At 38.8% G+C, this 27290-nt stretch overlaps 1 protein-coding gene across 1 annotated transcript in view; it reads right to left on the reverse strand.

Annotated features, from left to right (window-relative positions):
* Nucleotides 1–5313: 5313 nt before the first annotated feature.
* Nucleotides 5314–27290, reverse strand: part of TNIP3 (TNFAIP3 interacting protein 3) — a 92010-nt gene continuing 70033 nt past the window's right edge. Inside the window, exons 9-14 of the mRNA XM_058550633.1 lie at nt 24172–24291; nt 20912–21037; nt 17267–17317; nt 16279–16377; nt 13411–13471; nt 5314–5944 (exon numbers count right to left, since the gene is read on the reverse strand). Of these exons, the coding sequence (XP_058406616.1) occupies nt 5913–5944; nt 13411–13471; nt 16279–16377; nt 17267–17317; nt 20912–21037; nt 24172–24291 (489 nt within the window). The 3' untranslated portion in view covers nt 5314–5912. The remainder of the gene's footprint in view (nt 5945–13410; nt 13472–16278; nt 16378–17266; nt 17318–20911; nt 21038–24171; nt 24292–27290) is intronic.

Here is a 27290-nt window from a genome sequence, read left to right on the forward strand (position 1 = left end):
TGGAGGAGAGACGTCCGGTATCGTGGCTGGAGGGCTGGGGTAGCTCAGCGTGGGGCAGGAGCAGCATGGAGATGATCCACAAAACTGAACTCATTCAGCAGTAGCAGAAGCTCCGGGGCCAGTGCTTCTAAAAACTGTGAACCACTCCTGGAGAGGTTAGGAGGGATGTGAGGCAAGGTGTCCCCCTGACATCTGGACTACAGTTGTAGCCCAGGTGAGGGGTGGTGCACCTGTGAACCGATGGTGAGGGATCTGGAGGAACAGAGATTCAAGCTATATTGGGGAGGTAGAGCGGGCAGCACCTGAAGGCCAATTAGAAGAGGCAGAGGGTGAGGGGCCAATACCTCACAGGTTTCTGGTTTGGGGGACTAGATGAATGACAATTATGTACATGAAAATAGGGAATAGAAGACAGAGTGGGTTTGGAAGGGAAGATTCCATTCAGCTCAGTTTAAGCCACGTTGAGCTCCTTCTTAGGAATCAGGAGAGAGGTCTGGATTACGAAATGGGAATCTGGAGACCCCCATGTAAGTTACCACATCTCCTGAACTTGAGATTATACCATCTACCTTCATTCTAGCATCCATCTTGCCTTTTTGAAACTTCCATTACCTAAAAGGAGAAGGAGAAGAGTACGAATAAAGAAACAGAGGAAATTGAAGGGAGAGACACATGGTTTTGGTCTAAAGAATTCAGGAGCGGTTGGAAGACATGAGGTCCTCCCTCCCAGGAATGGGGGAAAGAACCTATACAAGTTAGAATCAAAGGATGAGAGAAAGTGTAATTCTCATTCTTCGCATGCAAAATCTTGCTCAATTTTGTAACCCTTGGAGAGAAATGCAGAGTATCTCAGCCTGGGCTGGACTCTGAGATCTTGCAGGAGTATTTGCACAACCTCCCTTCCCAGGGCAAAAGGACACAGCCTGAGTGTGGCAAGTGCACATGACGTGACACACTGAGCAGCTTCACCAGCACTGATTTCTCTTAAAATACGCTCCAGATATGGCTGCGTCGGGAGCAGGGTTGTGTTCCCACTGTTGCTTCACTACCACGTTCTTTCACAGGGCCTGCCCGTTCCTGGGAGATGCTGCACGCGCTTTCTTTCACATGCCCCCTACAAACCAGATTCCAGGTGGGACTCCAGAGAAAAGCTTTCTTCTTTTGAGTCCTTTTTCCATGTTTCTTCTGCTTCGGCACAGCCAGCCCTCCTGCCTGCGGAGGCGGCTCTGAGTGGAGCAGGCCTGGCTCTTGCCGGCTGTGTGTGTGTCTCTGGTTGACTGAGGGTCATCGTCCTGCGGCTGCAGATGAGGCAGAGGGGAGCCGTGAGGCTCCCCCACAGATGTGCAAATGGAATCGCCCGTCAATGTAAGCACATTCCCACCCGTCAAGAGCACTCTGGAAAATCAGTTAACACGATGAATTCTCCCAGCAAATTAATTCTCAGTAATAAGGTAAGCACATTGGGAAGCCCTAAGGGCCGTGTTTAGTTTACCAAAACAGTATTACATGACCTTCGTAAGTTATGCTCCTCTTTCTGATGCTGGAATGGAATAAAGTGGAAGGAGAGCATAGTACACAAATTAGTGAAATTCATACACTCCCCCAACATTAAAACTCCCCTCATATTGGCAAATTAATTGGTTCTAGACTGCAACATTATCATGACCTTTAGGAGTCAGTATTCTTGCCAAGAATACTTTGTCAGTATTCTTGGCAATGTATTATACACACAAGGATTTGAGGCAAAATGGAAAAAATTAGCTTTATTAAGCAAATTTTTCAATTTGAATAAATCTACCCAGTCACAAATGGAGAAACTAGAGACCTGTAGTGTTGCCCACAAGGTTAGGAGGCAGAGGCAGTGTGTGTGTGTGTGTGTGTGTGTGTGTGTGTGTATGTGTGTGTGGTGTGGTGTATGTGTGTGTGGTGTGTCATGTATGTGTGTGTGTGTGGTGAGTGGTGTATGTGGGTATGTGTGGTGTGTTGTGTATGTGTGCATGTGTGTGTGTGTTGTATGTGAGTGTGTGTGGTGTGTGTGTGTGTGGTGTGTGGTATATGTGTGCATGTGTATGTGTGTGTGTATGGTAAGGTCTGTGTGGTGTGTGTGTGTGGTGTCTGTGTATGGTGAGGTGTGTGTGTGGCGTATGTGGATGTGTGTGTGGTGTATTTGGGTGTGTGTGTGGTGTGTGCTGGTAAAAGTTTTCTTTTCTGTGGAATCACAAAGGCTTAGAGTATAACTGTTTCCCCATGACCCCTTCTCCCTTAGAGCAAAATACTGATGAAAGTGAAGAGGTAGATATGTAAGAAGGAAACTAGGCCAGAGAAATTATTTCTAAAATTATTGAAAAGTAGAGATTATAGTAAATATTTTCTTTTCTTTAGAGCTATGTAATGGACCTTAAGCAATTTTGAGCCAGGAAAAGAAGGATCATAGTGTGGCTACAACAGCAATGCAACTGATTTGATGTCTCCCTAGAATTTAATATCGCTGGGGTGCCCAAGGAACTGGGAAGAAAAATGGCAGAAATGAAAAAAGAGCAAAGGGACCCTCAAGTTGAGGAGAATAACAGCTACTAAATCACTCTGTCCTCCCCTCCAGATATGGATTCAACCAAAAATAGTGCACAGAGACAGAGGCAGTGTGAGAGGTTGTGTGATGCCTAGACATTTTTGAAAATAAGAGAGTATTTAAATAATAATTGTTAAATTGAGTTATTGAATTGGGAGCTCATATGTCTTTTAGATTAGATTCTTCTAGTGACTGAGCTACATTAGAGGCGTCGATACATGGAAGCAACCATTCAGGCCCATACTTGTACCATTTAACGCACTTTAACATTAAATTTATATTTTTGTTTTCCTAGCCTAAATGAGATACTTCTCTTAACTTAAGGAGTGTCTGGACGCATGCCCAGTTGGTGAGCAGTGCGGGGTAGGTTTTGGAGAGACGGAAGAAAAGACCTGGAGACGGTGAAGGAGACATACAGGTTTATTGGGAGTTACTTACAGGGAGGTCCAGTGGAGGCCGGCTGGACGGAAACGTGCACCCGCTACCGTGGGTGGGGAGGAGGTTTCTTATATACGCAGAGGACACAAAGGCTATATGCTTGCCAAGGGGCCGTCCCTGGTACGACCAGCGTTCCCAGGAACGGTAGCTCACGTGGAGGGGCTCTATGTCCCTTTAAGATGTGATGTTCTTTAAATGGGATAAGGTAAATTCCAGGCTGGCCAGGCCCTGGATTGTTACAAATCCCAGCACTGGGCGTCCTGCTCAGAAGGGAGCCAGAAGGACACGTGGTTGCAACGGGTTTGTGGGCTCTTGCTGAGCAAGCAAGGCCCAGGCCCTACAAGGGGTAACTTACAAATTCCATACAACACATAGTATTTTTTCCTATCAAATTATTTTCTCCTAAGAAGTACGCTCCTGTAATTCAACTTGATGAAAACCCAAAAGAACCATAAAAAAAGGTAGAACTTGCTGGGAGTTATCTAGAAAGCAGAATTATAGCATGCACAGAACTGGGTGGCCCTGGTTCAGACAGTTTTCAATCCTGGCTCTGCAGCTCTCCTGCTGTGAGACCTTGGGGAAATGACTGAATCTCTCTGCGCCCTAGATTAATCATCTGTAACAAGGGGATGATTATCCCTCTCTTGCTGGTGATGGAGCTCAGTAAATAAACTTAAGAAAAAACCATCTGGAAGTTAGTTCTTGCTTAATAATAGCAATTTAGTCCAAACTAACCTTTTTGTTGATAAGGAAAATGGTGTCCAAAAAAAATCTACGCTATTGAGCGATGGAGGCTGCCCACCTCCCAGACCTGACCAGACCCCAAGGAAGGTTTTCTTCTGACCGCTCATCACAACCAGGACAAAGTGAACACACTTTTCTCCTCATGTGATACCTTCACATCAAAGACCAAATTCTCCGTGGTCATCAAACACCTAAAATATGCCTAGTCTTACATTTTCTAAGTAAAAGAGACCGTGTGATGGGCCTTGCTCTCCTTTTAAAGGGACACAGCTATTTCCCACACTATTTCCACAAATTGTGTGATAATGGAGCAAGTGCCTCTGCTGAGGGGTATGACCCGTATAATGAGCTGAGACAAAGAAGTCCCCAAACAAATGACAAGGGGAGACGGACACAGGAGGGACTGGCTGACTCCCAGGTGGAGGTTGGAGAAATCTATCTTCTTGGAATGGTAGTTGCACTCTGAGCAAGGGGTCCTCGTCTCACATTTGTGGTCACCCACAGGGAGTTCAAATTAAATTAGGTCTCACTGAAATTGGATTTTCTCCTATTACGTTAGCATTCGCACAATCTTGCAACTTGCTAATTAGTAACAGGATGACTTCGTTAATAGTAATAGGATGGTCGAATCATGTTTTACTTCTGTTGAATTGACCCATAACAAGCCTATCAAGGGGTACTTCCGCTATGTATGTTCAGTTTTTGTTCTGGTGGGCACACGTTAGTTGACAAACTTAATCCACCACTAGAAGTTGATATTACAATGACTTTTTCACTAATCTGAGGAAATAGAAATTAAGAAAAAAATATGCCAAAATGTTTCAATGCAACTGACTTGTTAACTCTGTTGTTTTTCTGACTCACTTATACTGAAGTATTGCCCAAGGATGATTTGTCTCCTTAATAAGTAGCAGCAAAAACAAAGCATTAAAGAATTCATGTGAGAGAAAGATAATTCTTTCTCAAGAATTATGTTTGAGTAGCTCAAGACCGAGACTGAAAGTATTTAACTGCCTAAGGCTCTTTCACCTTCCCATTACACGAAGATTCAAGCATTTCCAGAAATTTTTTAAAAAGAGCTGGAATTAAGCAGCATAACTTCTGGAAGTTGGAACTAGATAGGCTCAACAGTACATCTGGATTGTTTTCTTTCACGTCAGCTTCAGCTGATGCTCCTGGTTTTCTTCAGGTACTTCTAGAAGTCTGGACTTCCATGGATCTCACACTCCTGCTATACCTCTCCTCACAAGCAGGATCTCCAGTTGGTCTTAGCAGAATCCTTATTAAATGGGTGAACTAAGTACTTTTAAATCTGCTTAATCTTCAGACATCTGTCATGCCACTGTATAATTGAATTGCAATAAAATTTGCATACATTCGTTTTCCATTTTAATTGGTTTGAGAAGTCAGAATTATGTTTTTCATTAATAATTACTCAAATCCATAGGAAGGAAAAACACAGATTTAACTGCAAATCCATACATCTCTGAACTACTTCTATAAGTAAATATGAACGCAGCAAAGCAAACACCATCATATTAGGACTTTACCTCATAATCTAGTCCACATGAAAATGAAGTAGGCTCGCAATTTCCTGTCATCTTAAAAGAAATTATCTGTTTAAAGAATAGTTTCAAGTTTATCATTTTATTCAGATTGAACCAATCATTTAGTTTAAGGAAATATATACACCTCTTTAATCCCAACATAGTATCCAGTTAAACCAGCTAAAGAACTAAGCCCCTTTAAATATAATGGGAGCAAAGTTAAAAATTTACAACTGCAGAAATTTTTCCCTCAGGGAATATATATTTAAATCAACACACAATATCATTGCACTAAAAGTGGAGTTGCTGAAATCATGAAATCACCTCCGTAAATCCAACAGCAATATGCCGAAGAGAGGTCCAAGGAGTGGCCTATAATCCATCTGCCAAATCCCATTTCGAGACAACTGGAAGTTGTGCTTGGCTGTATAATACTGGCTCCTCAGACTTGATCAGGATCTCAGCTGTCACAAGCCTTTTCCTCTGCCCATGCCAAAGTGAAACATTACCAGGCACAAATAATGGAGTAGATGATGTGCAGTTGTAGCAAACAGAGCCACAGTGAAAAGAAAAATGAAGGCCCTCAGCCAAGCTCTCCCTCTGCTCGTGTGCTTCTACTGATGGACTTTCTTTTCTGAGGAGAAACCTATGAAAAACAGCAGGAAAATGTTTCAGATTAAAAGTTAAAAATTCATTTCTCTTCTCCTGGCTTAGGGCTAACATCAACTTCGAGGCTGGTAAAAAAAGAAATATTTTATTCATGAGCTCCCCCAAGTTTACACTGAGAAATCAAGAGGCGGGAAATGGAGGGTTATTATTTTAAGCATTGACATATGCTTACCATTTTGTGAAATCAGTTGTGGCCTAGTTCTAATCAGGCCTGAAGAGGAACATTCTTTACTACTTCTCATTCTTGCTGGCATTTTGGTGGCTCGGACATTTGCTTATGAAAGTAAGTCATGTATGTTGCTGTTTGGTTCAGTGCTTACCCCACGGAAAGATAACTTGCCAAGTAAACTAGTTTTAAAATATGGTACTGGGCACATTATTGTCAGAGCCATAGAAAAGATCACAGTTCTTAAGATGTGTTAGTGTATCATGAAGACTAATGTGAAAAATATGGCATATTTTAGTAGGACCGGGATAGAATGCCACAAATAAATACCGTGAGGAAGACAAAATCCAAGAAATCTACTCATGGCAACAGAAAAAAAAAAAAATCACATAAATGCCAAGAAATAAGGTGTTTTCCTTATTTATGAAAACAACTTTGAATATGTAAAATGTTTTATACTTGCTTCCCTGCATTTGGTATTTCAAAGACATGCTAAACAAACATTTCGGTAAAAGGGAGATAAGTTACTTTTCCAGGCTTAAAAAATATGCTTATGAGAACTGTGGCCATTACATTAAAAAGATATCTCATATGGTAAGAACATAAGTTTGGACCCAGAAACATAATCCACTGATATAACCAATCTGAAGTTTAGATTTACTCCATTAATGAAACCTGGGTATCTTAAAACATTAAGAAAAACCAGTTCCTCTGTAGTTTTTATAGTGCCCTTGTGAAACAGGTGTAGAGGCAAGGGTCATTATCCCCATGTTTTAGATGGAGAGAGGCTGTGGCCCACAAGAGAATCCATGGCAGAATGGAAATCTGAACGAGAGCTAAGACAACTTTTCAGTTCCTTGAAGGGAAGCCAGAGTGTCCCCATACAGCGAAGGCGAGAAGAGACTTCTGTCATGTGACTGGGCTCCATGCTTTTAATGGCAGGACAAGAGAAATGCCACAAAGGAATCATGGGTCCTCACAGTGCTAGGAAGAGTCAGCTTTGCCTTATTGGCTGGTGAAGAACTCCGCTCACTAATTGTGTGCCTGGTTATTTATGGATGGTATCTGTTACACTCTATGCTTTTATGTTCACAAGAGTGGAGGTTAAGTAGCAAGAGGCTGACGTGATCTGAGTAGGACCCAGAGATCTTGGTGGCAGAAGCCATGTCTTGAGTCCACATCAAGGATCAGCTGAATGGGAAGTTCAGTTGCTACTAAGAGGGGAGGGAGTACCAATGCAGACGAGGGGTTAAAAGGATTGAGCGGGCTCTGCTCTCTGCATGCACACTAACCTCTTAGAAAGTGGATGCTTAGGCAGGAACAGTAAGGAAACCCAGGTAAGTAAAGGTTCTTCCTAGTTGGGATGCAATATATAATATATACCTTGCTTTCTTTCCCTGTAGATTTTTATCTTCCATTTAGAGAATTACTGCAATTTTATTTACATAGTAGAATTGTGAATAGTCTAGACTTATTGTGTGCGTTTTTCTTATCTAGGCTCTATCTATCTATCTATCTGGATATATATTTGTTTATATATATATTACATACAATACAGTATATATATGTCTACTATATATATTATATATACATGTAATATATAGTATGTATAATATATAGTATATATGACAAATATGTCTATATATACAGATTAGATAGAGCCTAGATGACAAAAGTGCACACAATAAGTCTAGACTTGTCACATGTAATCTATATACATATATATACACTATATATATATAGTTGTTAATTAGAATGTTTAGCATTTGCTTATAAAATCCATGTTTGAATAGGAATATACTTACCACCTATATTTTCATATATTCATGTACATGTAAATATCATTTTACACTTTATTTAATGTTCCCTTAGCAAGATCACTGAGTTTACTGAGATGCTGACCTTTATAGCTTTATAAGGTGAGAAGGCATTTCTCCTGCAATTCTTTTCTAAAAATCTAGAAACAGGCATAAAATTATAACTCTCTAAATTTTGATTAATATTCTTTATTAACCACTGGCAAAATAATTAAGAAAGTAATATATTTTATAAAAGAAATATTCTTAATGTTTTGTCCATTTGTATTGAAAATTATACTAATTTTCTTCTGTCTATTACACTCAAGCAGCTTTTACTATTTACACTGGTTCCTTTCTCTCTTCATACTGCTGGGAACTGAGAACTCCAGCTAGTCCAGCCATTTTGCCAATGTAAAATTATCTGTAATGTTTAGATATAAAGATAGTTATAAAAAGACACAAACTGAGAACTAAAGACTCTAGCTTTCAAGATAGGACGGTCAGAGTTTATTTGAATAAAATACATGCAAACTACAATCCTATTATATTTTAGGTCATGTATAGCATGGAGTCGTCCATGATTCTTAGCGGTCACAACGTGGGCTTGGGAGCCAGACTGCCTGGGCTGTGTATGTCCCGGCCAATAACTAGCTGTGTGGACTCAGACAACTTACGTTCTCTCTCTCTGCCTCAGTTTCCACATTTATAAAACAGAGACACAGCAGTACTTGTTTCATAGGGTGGCTATAAGGTTTTGATGAGATAATATATATAAAACACCTAAAATAGATTCTGGCATATAGTTAGTGTTATGAGTTAAACTGTGTCTCCCTAAAAGATACGTTTAAGTCCTGACCCCTGTACCTGTGAATGGGACCTTATTTGGAAATAGGGACTTTGTAGATATAATCAGGTTAATATGAGGTCATACGGGATTAGCCTAATCCAATATAACTGATGTCCTTACAAGAAAAAGAAAATTTGACACAGACACAGACACAGAGGGAAGACGGCCATGTGAAGATGGGAGGCAGAGATTGGAGTTATGTGCCACAAGTCAAGGAACATCGGGGGTGACCAGAGGCTGGAAGAGGCAGGGAGGTGCCCCCCTAGAGGCTCTGGAGGGAGCATGACCCTGCCCACACCTTGATTTCAGACTTCTAGCCTTCTCTTCTAGAGAGTAAGTTTTAAGCGCAGTTCGTGGTGCTTTGTTATGGCAGCCCTAGGAAAGGAATGCAGTCAGTATTCAGTTACTTAGTTATTATTAGACATTAGTAAAGGCCAGTTACAATAGCTGGGCTTTCATCTTCTATACTGTAAAGAAATAATTACGTTTGCTCACAACACAATCTCAATGCCTACATTTCATGCCTTTCCGAATATATAAGAATTGAGCTCCAGCTCATAAGACAAAGGTCAACTCTGCACCATATGAAAAATCTGGAAGGTACAGAAGTGACTGGCATGCAATATAGTCAGAAAACGTAGCTTTTTGACATTTCACAAAGGAAACAAACAATATGTTTTCAAGGTTACACTAACTCTGCTGTGCCGTAATTGTTCTAGAAACATGGAAGTCATTTTGCATTCCATTCTGATAACAGATGAAATGAGATTAAAATGTTCTTTGCAAAATCACGTGTTTCTAAACCAAAACTGTAACCCGTTAACATCTGTGGACTTTAATGTATAAAAATACCGTTATTTAATGCTATGCAGAGAGAAAGCCAAGCAAATCTCAAAAGCCTTGAAAACCTTTATGTAAATCTCTGGTTTTTGAAAGAAGAGTTGATTTTCAATGTGTCTCCAAAGCAGTCTAAAATAACCACAGACGGTAACTGACAGCAAAGCTGGAAGTTAGTTGACCTGCAGACTGTGCCATGTGGTACTCAGTACCTACGGGCCTTAGGCCCTGGCTAGGGAGTCCTTTACTGGGTGTCCCATCTTTAGAGGACCCTGCTCTGCCTCTCCTCTGGCCATACCTCCCTTCACCGTGTGAGCCTGCCTTCCTCTTGAACAGGATCCTGGTACCCACACACCCCCCCCAAAATTCTCTGCCCTAGTGACCTCGGCTCTGCTTCCAGGCCTCGTGTGGTCCTCTTCCCCAGGCCTGAAGGCTGGCCAAGGGGTGCTGTTTGTAGTGTGGTGAGGGGTATATGGATGAAACTGCAATGTGCCAGCTGAGCTGTCCCCAGATTCACACTCAAGACCCCTCACAGTGGGGAGGTGGGAAGAGAAAGGGATGGGCCACAGCTCAGGTCTTCCAGGGCACTGTGTTCTGGTACGGAAGTGGTTGGAATCTGAGCATTCTAAATTTTACTCTGACCTTCCAGGTATATATATTTACCAAGGTAGGAGGATAGACTATCCTAACAGTTTCCAAGCTTGATTCAGGACGTTTAAATATTTACACATATAGGATGCAGTTCTCCCTGTATTCTTGGCCCAGGCCTGGGAATGTTAAAGGGGGCGTCTACTGGGGTCACAGAAATTTAATTGTCTATTACCCACTGTACCTTTTAAAAATCACAAGGCCACTGCTCTACAAATATTTAATGTATACACATCAGAGCCAGTATTTCAGGTTAAATTGTCATAAGAGGAATAATTATAAGGGAAGATACTAGGATAAAAATATAATGTGCTAATATAATGGGGTCAGAAAAGTCAATTTGTCAGGAGTCACAGGAAATTAATAAAAACTGAGAACTAAGACAATCTATAAAGCACTCATATTAACTAATATTAATTTAAATATCCACATTTCTGAAAAGAGTCATTTTCATTTAAATATAAATAAAATATTTTAAGTATTTATTACAGAAATAAAACTTGCAAGAGTTTTAAGAGATACTTTCTGTTTATAGATTATCAGCGACAGAGTCTAATTTTTCCACTCATTTTTCCTTCCATTGCTTGAATTTTGGTATTTCTAGTCAAAAACACAGGGTATACTGGCTAGCAGTATATTCTTGAAAATGGAGGATAAATATGTTAGTCATACAATAAAACAATGACTACTATCATAATAAAAATATCTGTATAATCAAAAGATTTCTAAGTCTATATTTGCTTAATAATCAATACCACAAAATTATTTTTTTAAGAATTCTGAGCAATTGGGTTGGATCTACAGATCAAAAGGAGCTTTCCAATTAAACGAAGCCAAAAATAGCCAGAATCACTACTGAAATTAAATAATGGCACATGAGATGTTTGTGACAAGGATGATTTCAGAGCTTCTGTCAGTTCTTTTGACCTGACTTGAGCTTTGAAATAGCATCAGATTTGGAAGCTAGAAGAGGAGCAATAGGAATCCCAAACTGGTAGATTTTTGAGTAAGGAATTTCTTTCTAGGGTGGTCCCCTAGCTGTGATCAGCCCTCGTCCCTGCTGCAGACAAGTCACAGTCTGCTGCAGAGCTGTGTTGGTATGGAGAAGGACAGGTTTCAAATGGCAACATACGCCACTAGTTACCACCAGGGCTGCCCAAGCATAGATTAGTTCATAACATATTTATTACATACTTATTCTTACATAGCCCTGTGCCTTTTCCCTGTCATGTTCTAAACGTCAAGTGAGTAGCACAGATAATAAATGTTATGAGTTCATAGGAAGGAGAAATTATTGAGGGTTAGATACTAGTCATATAATTACAAGTTAAAGCTCTCTCATTCTCATTTTTATAGCTATAATTTCAGAAAATTTTAATATAGTAAGTGGGGTATTTTTGCTATAAGATGCGACTCAAAGCACAGGTTTTGGAGTCTTGTGCATCTGAATCTAACCCCCAGGCTAAATCTTAGTAACTGTAGGATTCAGGAAATACTTAAATTCTCAAGCCTCTGTCTCCTCATCTGTAAAATACTATAAGAATAAAGCCTACTCTATAGCATTGTTGTGAAGATTAAAACAATGCTTTAAAAATATTTATGTTAGTACATATTAAAGGTCCATTTTTTTATTGGGATTATTCATCTGTAGACACTATCACACAGCATGTTTATACATCACAAAACTCATTATATTTCTCCCTAAGTAGACAAAAATCAGTAGATCTTATACATTGAATATAAAATTCTATTTTTGCATATTTTATTTAGTTTCTGAAGGTCATCACAATTCATTTCTATTTTATGTAATGATTAGCTTCTGTAATACCGGTTCAGGTAGAATCCAATAGTGATATATAATGGCCTTATGATATTACTGAATTCTCTACTGAGTAATTGTATTTTCTAGTGATTAAATTCCATCTCAGGGAGAAAATATCTTTAATATTCATTCCAGACCAACAAAAGAAAAAACAAATCCTATAGTTTTCTGATAAATACCTAGACATTTTATTACAGAGTTCTCACTTTTTATCTTTATTCTTTATGATGCTACTGTAAGCTATAGACTTCGCCACTCCCAGTGCTGCCATGTACAGCTGTCCAGGTTGTGTACTGTACAACTCTAGGAGGCTCCATTTACATAGACTACCATGAAGACCCTCTTGAACTTATGAAGTTCACAACCTGCAAAACTACATGTGTTATCCCTGGTTCCCTACTTCCACTCCATAATGGACTCCTTGTACTAAAAACTAGAATTCCGTGATCTCAGATCTGAACTAAATGAGATCAAATTTCAAGTATGGCCTGAAAGTGGAATGTGGCTCATCTTCAGCTTTTCCAGATAGATTCAGATCTCCGGATATTAACAACTTAGAGGCACAGGCGAGGGTCACACAAGATTTTTAAACATGTAGCAGACATTGCTGACTTCTGACTATTGGTGATGAAAACAGAAGTGGGATTATGATTATAGCCCAGTTTATACAGCCCACTCCTGGGTGGCCTCATGAGACCACAGAAACAAGCAGTAGAAAGTATAGCAGATCCTGGAAAGAAGGAGGAGAATGCTAAACCAAAGAAAAATAAAATAAAAGAGTGCTCTTAATCATGAGTACTTTACATAGGTGACTTTTTAGTTTTTCCCAGCGTACTTGGAGGTGGGTGTTGTGGGCAACCCTGGCCTGAACTTGGAGTCTACATTTAGTCATTAGGGAACACAGTTCTGAGCCTTTGGTTTCCTCTGTCTGTCTGCCAGTGACATTTAAAACATCTGTCTAGCAAACTCCACCTGGGACAGTGACCGTGCATCTGTCCTTTGTAGTAGAATCCCAGAGCTCTGTTGTTGTTGTTATAACACAGCTCTGCTTAAAGTTTTCATTTCTAACCCCAGATGGGATACTGACTCTGAGGCTGGTATAGGAACAGAAGCAAGAACTGAGATTCATGCATTTCTGCATTCGAACATTTTTTCTTCTTCCTAAGGAGCTCAGTTTAACCCCATGTGCATCAAATTAGAACTGTGTATGCAACTTATAGTAGGTCCTCCCTGAGTACGAATGAATGTATGTTGAATAAACTTCCCCAAAAGATCCCATTAAAATGTAAACATGAAAGAATGCTCGATACAGCTGTGGTCTTACCATTTGCCTTCTGCTGCACATCTGGCGGAAACTGGTCAGGAGCATACCACTGATACTCTGGCTGTGTGGAACAGTAAAACATTATTATAGCAATACAGACTTCAAACACAACATGGTGGCACATTAACAATATAATTGTACTCTGTGGCTTTTAGTACCCAGGCAACACAAAAGTAGTTTCTATTCAAACCTGCTGCCAATCTTGCTCATCTCTCTTACCTCCCTCATCACTATTACCATCTCCCTACCCCCCTCCTCAATCTGCTGTGTGTTTGGCCAGAATTTCTACTACTTTGGGGTTGTGGCATATTTTCTTTTTTGTGAAACAGATGTGTTCTGGATATCTGCAGAAGTATAAACCCTTTTGTAAAACTTACTATAGCCCATAAATAAAACAAAGCAATTTACCATCAACAAATACTCTTTTTAAAACCCTCACACAGGAGGCAACAGGAAGACCAGGAAAAAAATTACAAGTTGAATGTTTTCTGGTGGTTTAAGGAAGATATCTAAGCCAGACCTTCCCCTTGGTGCTGTCCGCTGCAGAAACTCGTCTCACAATTGCTCAGATAGTTTAGACTACAGAGTCAGTGAAAGCACAAGGCAGACTGGATTTTTCTCGTGGGATTTTCTCCTAGGTTTACGCCAGCAAGAACAACTAGATACTGAACATCAGGGAATATGTCACACACACTGCATTGAATAAATCTTAATCTATAGACCTAGATTTCAAGATACAGTTCCAAGGCCAGTATCTTTGCATCTAACCACTTGGAAAGGAGCAATTTCAGCTTTACCTGCCCATGAGGTAGGCGGTCTTCCTGTTCCAAATGCTCACCCTGGCTTCCTCCTTGTCCCCAAGACAGAGAATATAGACTTTTTGTTCTATGATTCAATTACCGCCTGAAAATAACTCAGGGAAAATTTCTCTGACAGTGAGCCAATAGGGAGCATGTACCCCTGTAGACCCGCTAGACCACTGAGAGTCCCCCCAAGTTCCCCCAAGTTCCATTACCCGACAAGACACTAAGAGAGGCTGCTTTAGTACAGCCTGACCCCACTTTACCCGACTCAGACACCTAGGCTCTTGGCTCCTTTTGGTCCATGAAAAGTTAAAAGAGGAAATGAGATCACCTCTGTTTTTTATCTCCTCGTTTATTTTTAGGTGTCTCAAATAACACATAGGATAAGTGACGTGAGCCTCGGTTTTATATTCCAGGAGAGTTGCCAAAAGACGGTGCAAATACTGTAATTTTACAGACACTACTGCATGTGCTTGCATTCAGCCTTAGAAATAAGCATGAAACATGAAATATTCTTTTAAATTAACTCTGGGAGTTTTTGTAAATTCTCTTGTTACACGGAGATTTTGTTTAACTGTATACTGCTTGAAAATGTAGGCTATTATACATGGGTTGGAATCTTTTTTCAAATACAGACTTCTATTTGGTGATAATTTCACATGAGCTTATAACTGATAGGGAAAGTCTGATGAACTTTCATAGCAGGCAAATTTCTGCCTTCTTTCCATAAATGAAGATTTGAAGAAAACAGTTATTTTTACTTCTAGATAAACTTGAATGACTCATTGGTTTTCTAGTCAACCTTTCACAAGACTATTTCTCTAATTCCCCAACCTGTAAGAGCTAACTCCTAAGTAAATATCTATCTCTTTATGTTTCTCATAATCTTAATTTACTTCTACATTCTGAAAAAAAAAATTTTAAGGAATGATAACTGTGTTTGGAGATTCCCAGAATTGTTTCTGGTGAAGACTGAAAAGTAAGCAAACAGGTAAAGAAAAACAAATGGGGGAGAGAGAGCAGACAGTAGTAACCAGCAACAACACAAAAAGAACCAAATTCTCTGCAGCAGGCTGTGTCATACTAGGGTCAAATAAGAGAAGCTCATTAAATTCTGACATCTTTCTGCCACCCAAAGAGACATTATCCCCTCCCCTGGAGAAGGGCTTTGAGTCACACTCAAATACAAAAGTATGAGAAGTTTCAGGCAACCGAGAGAATCACGCTTTCCATAAATGCTCTGCTGATAAAATTCCAGTTAAAATCTCAGATTCTTTGCATAATTAGAAACACAGTTAATAAAAACTAAGGGGGAGGGGAGTTGTCTGAGCAAATCCAAAATGCATAAAAATGCATAATTTTTTTTCCTATATAAAGATTCTGTCTATGTAGGCAAAACAGTAGAGACAAGCATCCAGACCATGGGGGAGGGTGGAATACTGCTATTGAGAAGGAAGGGAAGGGTGCTTTCGGTCTGACTTATTTCAGGTTGACTGTCCAAATCAATTCCACTCACAAATAATTGCTCCACTGTTCATTTCATTTTGCCTGGGTAGACACAGCCATGGAGAGTAACTTAAGTGGGTCACTTTTTCTTGGATCCTTTAAGAATATCCTTTCAATTGGAAAACGTCAAAAACTATTTTGCACAGATGTAGCGATATTCATAGTAGTTCAATATAAATTTACAACTGAAAAAGGCATCTCCCAGACTGTTCTGCTAGATTCACTTTGCTTTTCTTTATACACAAAAATATCCTTTTGGTAGAGTCAGGTGTGTCACTAAAAATGACCCATATAAAATGTTTTATGTTCATTCAAGGAATCATAGCTCAATTTGATACCTTTCAGTTAATTTATTCATATCTCTGTATCTTGTGAATATAGTGTCCCCAAGATAATTATGGCGTACATTGACCACTGTAACCACAAACTAGAGGCTGACATGAAATACAGGCTCTTTCTGTAGACAATATTATATGCCAAAATTCCAGAATAACAGAGATAATTTCTACCAAAAGAGAATACTAAGCACTTATTTGTTGAAATGCCAGTTCTTACTTACTGGGTGCTTCTGTTGATCCTGCACAGCTCTGGGACCGGTTGGTACACATGGATCCCGCAGGTGGAAACCCAAGCCGCAGTTACAGGTTGGGAAATATATCTGAGGAGAACAAGACTGTTGGTTCACTGGAAGTGGGTGAAATTGGGGAGACACTTTGACACTTGCTTTATACAACCCAAAGTGTTGGTTTCAACATGAAGGTTGAGCCTAAATCTGGCATAATCCTAACTCAAAATAGTAGGCATGCTAATGTAGACTCTGGACGGATACAGATGGGGCTCACAGGCCAAATTTTACTTAAGGTGAAACTACAATTATTTTTCCATTTTGAAGAAATTAGAAACATTGAAAGGTATATAGAGTTAAGTTTATGTTTCTAAGTTATCTTCACAGAGGGTCCTCATTTAAGAAGAACCAGCCACTGAGCCATAAAATACGTTTCTTAAATTGTAGCCAGACTCCTGTGGCATAACTAAAGTCCTGAGAGGAAATTAGGAATTAAGAGAAAGAAAATTCATTCCTTAAGGCCACTAGAGAACCAGTGGGATAGAATGCTTCAGTGCCCAAGAAGGTATTCTATATTCTCAAAAGAGGCAAACATCTTTGACGTAGTTTCCACTGTAAATTGTGTAAGCAACTGTGAGAAATACCAAGGAAATGTATTTCCCAGGTGTTTGTGGGTCTATGATGAAATCTCCATTTGCGTGAACATACACTAAGGTGATATGTTCTGTAAAGCAGGTGTTTTTCATGAGCGTTAGGGTCGAGAGGCCTTGGTGGCTCCTAAGTGCTATTGATCCACTGACGTTTTAGTCGGTAATGAAAAGCATGGGTTATTCCAGGCCATCTGTAGCAGAGCTTGAATATGCCTTTAGCTGGGACCATGAGGAACTGTCATACTTGGGAATAAATGCGTGGGTAGAACTTAAAGTTGCCATTTCTAACCATGGCAAGAGGGCTTGGTGAATTTAGGTAAGGATCAACGTACCTGTTTTAATTGCTTTTCTAGTTTTTCTTTCTCCATCTGACAAGCTTTTATCTACAGACAAAACAAAAGCATTTGTTTATCAAAAAGAGTTCAAATGGTTAGTTCTAAAGCTACCCTTGACCCAGCTGTCAGTGACCTCCTCAGAAGCCCAAGGGGTGCAGCACTGATAGCAATAATGCCAACAAAAACAGTCAAGCTCGGGATTTTACAGACACACATTGGTTCTGTCTTGAAATTCCCAAATAAAGTTTGGAAAGTTGGATAGTTTTAAACTGTTATTCCAACTTGTTGGGGCCACTATAATTCTCAGTTTTAAGTTGATATATTTAGATATAGACATAGACATAGACATAGGCATAGATATAGATACAGAAACAGCTTCCACTGCTTATTGAATGTAATTGGAATTGGTCAGCTGTACATTCAAAGGCTTCCACAATAAATTTCAGAAGTTTTGTATGTACTTAATATATGCCAGACACTGATTTAAGTCCTTTATGTATAATAACTCACTGAATCCTCCCCACGCTCCTATGTGATACTTAATATTATTATCCCTATTTTACAGATGAGGACACTGAGACATGAGATGCTGAGTAACTTGTTCAGAGTCACACTGCTATACTTTATGGCTTCTCACCACTGAAGGCCCAACCTCATCAAGCAGAGTCACCCACCCTGGGTTCCCTCAGCATCTGACACACCTACAGAAAGCTGGTTTTTCTTTGACTCTTCAGTCATGTTATTGTCATCCCCACACGCCATGTCCCACACCCTATCTGGCATGGTCAACTGTCCCCTCCTATGTGATACCTCACCAAGTCCCACCTATCAGAATTATTCTCTCCTTCCTTGGTCCTCCCATTCATCTTTATACATTTACTATGTGACTTTTTATAGTCCAGTGTGTACTATGTACAGTCATTTCTCATTATTTGTGGAAGTTCTGTTCTATAAAGTCACCGTGAACACTGAAATAGCGAATCCTGAACCACTGCTCCAAGGGAAATGCAGGGTTTGGTTCCTGCGAGCCTCCGGTCATTCCATTTTTGTGAACCAATCAATACATAATCTTATTTTATGTGTGTTTCTGTTAAATACACCTTATTAACATATATTGCTGATCTATTAACATTGAACTCATGCCCAATAGCACTATATTCATCCCTGAATGAAGCTTATCTAACACATGTCTCTGTCAGGCACATCACAGCCTTCCTGTGCTTAGGAACACTAGACAGCACTTCAGCACTATGCTGGGGGATCATTTTAAACAACGAAATCACCAACAAAAAGCACAAAAATGCAAAAACAAGGGACTAAATAGACCATAAAAAGGACACTTTTTACAGTATGAGAGCTGAAACGAGGATAGCAAGGATCATTTTCTTATTCCCTCACGGCACATAGCAGAATGCCTTACAGAAAGAAAGTATCAAAATTTGCTTACAAGGAACTGAATGTGGCATGCTGCTTATACAACTAAATGAAACTATTAAAAATTTCCCCTTCCAATAGACTAAAATCATTTATGAAATATCTGTGAGCCATGACCTGAGCTAGACGCTTTTGTATGGATTTTTTTCGCTCAACCCTGAGAACAACTTCGTGGAGTCATGAGGAAGGTATCATTATCTACATTTACAGGTGAGTACACTGAGAGAGGTTGGGTTGCTTATTTTGGAGACACAGGTTTTAGAGGTATAAGAAAGATTTTAGAGATCATCTAGTCCAACTTTGTCATTTTACGGATAAAGAAGAGGAAGCACATAAAAGCTGAATTACTTTCTTAAGGCATCTCAAGGTCATCATCGATCGTCAAAGCAGGCACGAAGGGGATTTTTACCCCTTAATCCTACTTCTAAGTATCCATAATTATTTTTTACTTCACCACACTGCCTATTTTACAAATCATTGACTTAAAATGTCTTCAGTGATAGAAGAGTGATGAATAAACTCTGGTATGTAAGCAACTAGTGCCAGAATGATGTGACCTAAAAATTCCTTTTTGGTCAAATGGTCCATCTGGACCACAGATAATATGCTATTTAAATAAGGTAATGCCAGTTGTACTATATCATGGCATTTAATCTGTTGTTAATACATTTAGCACAGATTGTTATACCACCTACTACATCTTTTTGTGAATTCTGTCATCCTTTTACCATAGTGAATGAGACTTTTGAAAAATAAATGTTTGCACTATCATTACTTTAAAGGAAATTTTGATAGTTTTAAGCTATCACCAAGACCATCCCTTAGTTTATAAGCACAGTTCAACCACAATGTACTTAGACAGTACATTTATTTTGTCGATATCAATTAAAAATTAATTTACAGATGACATAGGAATGAAAATTTCTTGTGGATTATAGTCTACAACATAAGCAGATGGTTATGTATTCCTGGCTCTGCTAAAACTTCTATAATGGCAAGGACACTGCCAATGTTAAACACGATTTATCATCCATTTGAGCTTAATGTAATAGAAAAAATAAAATTAAAATATGGCAGGAAGTAAAATAATTTCTGTAGTGACAACTTAAAAGAAATGAAGGTGGCTTTGCATGTAAGACAGAAAAATTGAAAGAGTAATTTCCTCACCAAGAGTAATCAGAACATTTTCTTACCCATTGTTATATAAAGTAGGTTGCATGAATTATTTTCAGAAAAGCATACTAATTTATTCCTTCCAATTTCTTAGAAAGGAAATGATTCTGCCAAATAATTTTTCCATGTAAAATTAGGAATTTCAAGTTAATCCTTGAAAAAAATGTCAGAGAAGAAATTAAATTTAATTCAAAATCTACTTTGTATTAGGAAGAAGAGGATGACAAATACTTTAAAATTTCTTTTAAGACTAAGAATCTTGAAGCTACAGAGCTGTCACAGCATGTCCCACAACAATTTCCTACTTACTGAAAAGCTTTGCATGATTTTTCAAATCAAACATTTTGTGGTTCATTTTCTTTTCTTAAGCCAAAATTGTGTTAGCTACATTTTTCTATTTAACATCAATATTTATCCATCACGGCAACTTCCTGAGTCCACTTTTAATGCATTCTATTACACATAATTTTAGTGTGCTTACATTTAATATATTCTATGTCAATAAACTGGCTAACATTATCTGGCTTCCCAGAGAGTGCTCCAGTAACATTAAATCTTGGAACCCACTGAACAAAATTCTTGGGTTCACTAGATATATAAATGACATTTAGAAATATGTGTGTTTTTAGAAGACAGGAACATGCCAACATAGACCTTCAAAGAAAATGACAAGAATTTAGAAACAATTTCACTGTACTGGAGTGTTTCGGTCTTGAATTTGAGTACGAGGTAGCTCAACTCCCATTCCACCAAGATAAATATTATGAGAAAAAGATCAAAAGAATTGGATTTTATAAAAGACTTTGGAATCCAATTTCTTGTGTAACTACTTAATATACTTAAGTTAAAAGAAATCTCCAGTCATTTTCATCTCCTTACAAGATTGTTTAAGAATGATTTCATCCCAGGTGCCAACCTCTTAAAAAACATCCAATGTCAATTAACAGAAGCCAAAAAGTTTTGATTTTTCTTAAATGAGAAAATAAAAATAAAATACACATGTGCTGGTAAAGATGATTTTGTTTTGACTTATACCTGAGAATTCAGCTTGTTCAACTGGGATTGAGAAGTTTTATTAATTTGCTGTAGCTCCTCTTTTTCCTGATTGAGTCTTTCTCGGTCTGATCGCTCCTTTCTGAAGTCTTCTTCGTATATTTGCACCTAGGAAATATTAACTTGCTGTTACTGTTAGCTTCCTTTTCTCTTTAGTCACCCAAAGGATTTCAGAAGAGGCGCTATGCAGGCTTGTCCAATCTGAGGCATTCCTATCCTCTTTTCACAAATATGTCTTCTTGGTGGGACTCCATCCTGATATATATGACTATAATTTTATCTTTCGCTTTGCTTAGAAGGGCAGTTCTCAGCTTTTTCCCCCTTAAGCATGTACCAGGGATTCGGAAGTAAAGTAATAATACGGCTATTTTGAAAAAAATTCCCTTCACCAAATATTCTGCTGTATATTCCATTACCATGACGACTCTGTCTTAGTGTTCAATATCACTGTTTTGGAGCAAGTTATTCATCCCCAAAAGAAGACTTTGATACATGAATACTGCTTGAAGATCTAAAAGATAGTTCACTGACAACAGCTGTTAAGTGAAGCCGCTAAATATTGACATGCCAAGGTTTCCAAATATAAATTATAAGTTGAACAAAAAATAGAAATGAAAGGCTCATGTATGTGAAAAAGCAAAGCATGATTGTTAAAAGTATTCACAAGTATTGCCCTTTGCAAGTAATTTTGGAGTATATCATTAAAAAAAAGAGTAATATTTTAGTGGAATGCCTCTTGAGAGGTACTCCAAATATTCCAGAAAAGTAATCAAACCAAACAGAAAAACAGATTTAATCATTGTTGTTTTTAATTGGCATAGTGTTGACTGATGGCTTGGAGACTAATATGTGGAGCTGTGAAAACAAGTGAAACTTAGGGAATGAAGCAAAGGAATTTCTCTAAAACCATGATTTAAATTACAACTTACTTTGGAACCTAGTAGCTGGATTTTTGTCTACTCATACTAATGCATGTTGTGCTGTCACCACCCACAGTGCAACAAATTTTAACTAGAGGTTTATCAATTTTAAGTCAATAATAATAGAACAAAATATAATAGACAAGAGAGGAAGAAATGAAACATTTGATATAGATCTAGATGCAGATATAAATATTTAATTTTCAGGCTTTATTCACCAGAAACATTGTAAGGGAACTAAACCCAGCCAAGCGGGCATTTTGTTTTTGGGTTTTTTTTGGTTGAAAGCTGAGGTTCAATTTTAGACACAGTTAACCTAATGCTCTGTAAACAATTACCAGAGGCATTTGAAATGGGAGAAGCCACCTGATCAGAACTGAACACTTTATCAAACACAACACTGATAGTGATGGCGTCACTTTAGTGAGGTGGCCAAGAATCTAGCTCAGTTTCCTTGTAAATTTAAATCCTTTAGTGTTTCACGTGGCACTTGGTGAGGTACTGATTGTGGGCGCCCAATTAAAAATGTGTGCAGTTAAAATGTGTACGCAGGAAGTTAGCAAAAGAGCCACACAGACACTAAGGAGGTGGGTTCTGGTCTACTCTTGGGAGTTATGAAAAGAAGAACACCTGTCATTGTCTGTATCAAATATGAACTAAACCATTAGCATAAACTCCATGTGTAAGAGTGACTCTCTCACATGTGGTATACAGTATATGAGAGCATCGAAGATGATTCAAGTGTCTGAACATAAGCAGTGCTTTTTTTCAGAGGAATCCTGGCTAGTGTCAATGGTACTTTAGGGGTTGAGAATTTGGCAAAGCCCTAACATTCTGAATACTACCCTCTTCTCTTCATGGGTTTATTTTTTTTTTTTTTTTTTTTTTTTTTGTTTGTGAGGAGATCAGCCCTGAGCTAACATCCGCCAATTCTCCTCTTTTTTTGCCGAGGAAGACGGCCCTGGGCTAACATCTGTGCCCATCTTCCTCCACTTTATATGGGACGCCGCCACAGCATGGCTTACCAAGCAGTGCGTCGGTGCGCGCCCGGGATCCGAACCAGCGAACCCCGGGCCGCCGCAGCGGAGCGCGCGCACTTAACCGCTTGCGCCACCGGGCCGGCCCTCTTCATGGGTTTATTTTTAAGCTATATATTTGATCGTGAATGTAATGAAGCTGATTATTCAAATGGGGTTGATAGAAAGAGAAAATTCAACTTTACCATCAAGTGCTCTGAATTTTTTAGATTTACAGATAGGCTATTTCCTATGAAGTAACAACAATAAAGTAAATAACAACAACAGTATCACAATTGCTCAATTCTTCTGTGTATTGCATCAAGAATCCTTGTAATTGGCACTTGTTCAGAGCAAAACAGCCAACGAATCACACCCAGCGACATCAGAGAAATAATCCTTCCCAGCCCTTTGTTCTATGACATCCTCACGTCCATTGCTAATGTATTAATGACAATATGTGCTTCAGGGATTGGAATTCTTACAGATAGTCTGTATTTATCGATTTTACCGTGAACTGTTCCAGCCCTTTACCTACATTAGTTTATTTAACCTCTCACAGGAAAAGAGATGTAATATGCATGGGTGGCCCCTCAGCTAAGCCAGCTCCAGAGCTGGCTGAACTAAATTTAGACTCAAATAATTTAGGCAGCACTCTATCCCCACAGCCCTGTGCTGCTAATACATGCAGAAGCTAACAGAAGGCATCCTTTACTCTCGCTGTTCACTTGACATCAGTGAGTGAGACGGAGTGAGTGGGGAGGAGGAAACCATTGTGCATCAGTAAATTGCTAGGTGGTGCCATCCATATGTGGGGTAGATGAACAGATCTGGCTCTTCAGTGATTATGAGCAATGCAGAGTGTTCCCTTTAAAACTGCCCTCATTGTTCAGAAGCCTGGAGGCCAGCAGCTGCAGAATACCAGCCTTGCTGCTACCATTTTCTGAAAAGGTCCAGAGTTTGGGTTAATAGTGTTTCCAAAATAAATCATGTCTATATGAAACTCTCTAGACCCAGTGCTAATAGAATCTTACCAAAAGGTTAATTAGTATGGCCCTTCTTTTAACTGTATGATCTTGGGCAAGACATTTAACCCATCTGAAACTCAATTCTCTCTTTTGTAAAGTGTGAGTTAGGCTAGCTAATCTATATTCTCCCATCAATCTTTAAAATTAGATAATTCTAATGAAAATAAATGCAAAAACCTGTTACGTATTTTGAATAGCAAGTCTTCCAAAATGTCCAAAGGCTTATGAACAGTGGGCTCTACGTTCTCCACGTGATCATGCCACTTTCAACTTCTCACCTGCTGTTTAAGAACTTCCATTTCTGTTCTCATCTCCTCATGGCAGCACTCCATTTCAGACTTTCCCAAACAGTCCTCAGGAAATGAAGAACACTCGATTTTCAAGGCATCCTGAAGAGCCTATGTTATAAGATAAGCACATAGTTGATTTAAGAGTTACCACATCATATGAATTCCTCTATAATTCTTGCAATCATCTCAAACACACCTGCAAGGTAAAATTTCATTTTTAATGCTACTTTCATGACTGAATAACTTTCTTCTTTCTGATTTTCTAGGATATATGTATTTTTTTGGCAGAATCTCTTTTCTCCACGATGATGCTTACGTTATTTAACTCCCATTGTTATTTAGGAGGGCTTTTGATGTCGGAGCCCCCTGCACCTAGCCAACCACGAAAGGAAACATATCTATAGCCTTTCTTCAGATTCTCCGCTTCAACCAAATATATACTCTATCAATAATGCTCAAATTTTAGGGAGCATCAGAATCACCTGGAGAGGTAGAAAACATGCCCATCCCTGGACAGTGCCCCAGAGATCCTCAATCAGTAGATCTGGGGATAAGGTCTGAGAATCTGCATTTCTTAAATGCGGATGCTGCTGGTCCCAGATGACATTTTGAGTAATATTTTGCTATAAAACTACACCCCCAATAGGAGAGGGGAACCCAAAGAAGTGTGAACCCATGAAGATTCACTATCCATTAGAGCCACTGTACTGCTGCTCTTTTGCCCTGTCCTCCTCACCATTCCATGCCCTGGCCCAGCTACAGTCTTATTTATTCTCCAGTATAACATCCATTAACTTGATACAGGGTGGAAAGAGTGCTCTGCTTTCTTGACATCTGGTACAACTTGGTGTGTTCATTATGAGGTGAGGAGGTGAAGGAAACAAGAGACACTTAGATTTGCCAACAAGATTATCATCCTTACTCATTAGCGCATGATGCTCTTATATATACTATACTTTGTCAGATCATATAAAAGACATTTACTCTCTTCTGAAGACCTTGGTTCATGATGAGTTCAATAAAATGACTGCCAAAAACTGTGACACTACCCACCTCATACTGGTGTGGTCTCAGAGCTGCACCCAGTATGACTACTTGCTCATTATCAAATGAGTCTCTATACAAATAGAAAAGGATCACTTTCAGAGCTCCAAGAACTCACTTCCTCTGGGACTATTTCTTTAGCAGCTTCAATGATGTCCATTTGATGATACTATTAGTAACTCACTTCCCTGCATTACTATACAATGTGTTCATAAAAGTAGGAAAATAAAAACAAATTTATCGTCTTAAATATGTGTAGACAGACTAGAAATTTCCTAATAGAATGTCTTACAGTCTCTGGATACTGTCTAGCCTGATGTAAATATCATTTTTCAGGAAGTTGTGTAAGAGAAACAAGAACTTTTTTCTTCCTCCAAGAAGAATTTAAAGAAACAACAAAAGTTGTTTAATAATTTACCTTTTGTTAGAATTTGTTGCTAAGCTGTATAGTTATAGAAAGTATCATAATGGTTATAATTTTTAAAAATGTGTAAGTAGTAGTAGAGAGAATCTAGGGTGGGGAAGCCAAATGAGTCAAGACAATTAAATATGCTCGTTCTGTATCCTATACCTATGAATAGACTATTTTTGTGGGTCTTGTTATATTTGAATTTCCTGGTATACCTTTCATGCTATTCAGGCTTCTAGAAATTTTGCAAATGAGTCATAAATGAAAGGTGAGTCTAATAGACATTCATTCCATCTTGGGGTTTTCCAATTTCCTTGAACAAACACCTGTAACCTATTCTAGAATAGTAAATTACCATCAGCACAGATATGTTGAACAGATCTACCCATCTCACAATGGTGAGATGTCAGACAAATTACTTTTGCCCATGGGTGGCACCGGCTCACTAGGCTCAGGTAATTTATCTGACTTTGGTTTAAACATCTGGCTTCTCTTCAAGAACTTGATGAAAACAGTGCCCTTGGGTATTTCCTTCAAGGCAAATAAGTTGAATTGAGTACACACAGTTGTATGAACTTCTGAGAACCATATGTTAATTACTAAACTGACATGTTACAAATTTCTGCTGAGGGAATGGGTCAGCAGGCAGTCCACTTGCACGAGTAGAGTGGGCCCAAAATTCCATGCTATGATGGATAGTGTGCACAATCAGCTACCCAAATCAACCTTTTGAATAACTTCTATTTATTACAGTGGTAAGAAAGAAAAGAAAAGAAAAATCTACATTATAAAATAGAATAACAATTTCTCACATTTCATTAGACACTAATACATGAGCTAAATGATAAAAAAAACTCTTTTCATAGCTCATCACTTTATATCAATGTTTTTTAAGCGGCGGTTTAAGGTATAGATATGTAAGATGAAATCTTTTCTGGCTTGAACCACTCTTTTATTTTCCCTCATTACTCATAAGTAATGTGTTATGCCTGTTAAAGCATGACTCTCAGGGCCAAAATTGACTATCGAACATACTATGGACTAGCTAATTTAATTAAGTAATTAATTCAGCCATTCAACAAATATTTAAGAACATACTATGAACAGGGCCCTATTCTAGGCACTCAGAATGCAGCAGTGAACAAAATAGAAAAACTCAGGGACACATATGACAGCTGTCTTTGTGAGTCCCTTCCTTCAAATAAATATATATGAAAATTATATTTTATAACCGTGTTCTTAGAAAGATGGATACATTAATATTAATATGAAAACAACTTTTTTTTTCGCTGAGGAAAATTCACCCTGAGCTAACACCTGTGCCAATCTTCCTCTTTTTGCTTGAGGAAGATTTGCCCTGAGCTAACATCTGTGCCAATCTTCCTCTATTTTGTATGTGGGTCGCTGCCACAGCACGGCTGCCAGTGAGTGGTATAGGCTCGCGCCTGGGAACTGAACCCGGGCTGTCGAAGTGGAGCACGCTGAACTTAACCACTAGGCCATGGGGCCAACCCCACAAATGTTTTTTCAACCTCAAAGTTCATTTTTTTCTTCTGATTTTAAGAGAAATGAAACATGTTAATGGGCCCTCAACACTGTGCCTATAATGCCTAACAAAGAAGTTGGCTCTGCAAAAATCCTATCCTCATGAAAG

This window comes from Diceros bicornis, chromosome 11 (genome assembly GCF_020826845.1).
Source record: "Diceros bicornis minor isolate mBicDic1 chromosome 11, mDicBic1.mat.cur, whole genome shotgun sequence".
NCBI classification, from domain to species: Eukaryota; Metazoa; Chordata; class Mammalia; order Perissodactyla; family Rhinocerotidae; genus Diceros; species Diceros bicornis.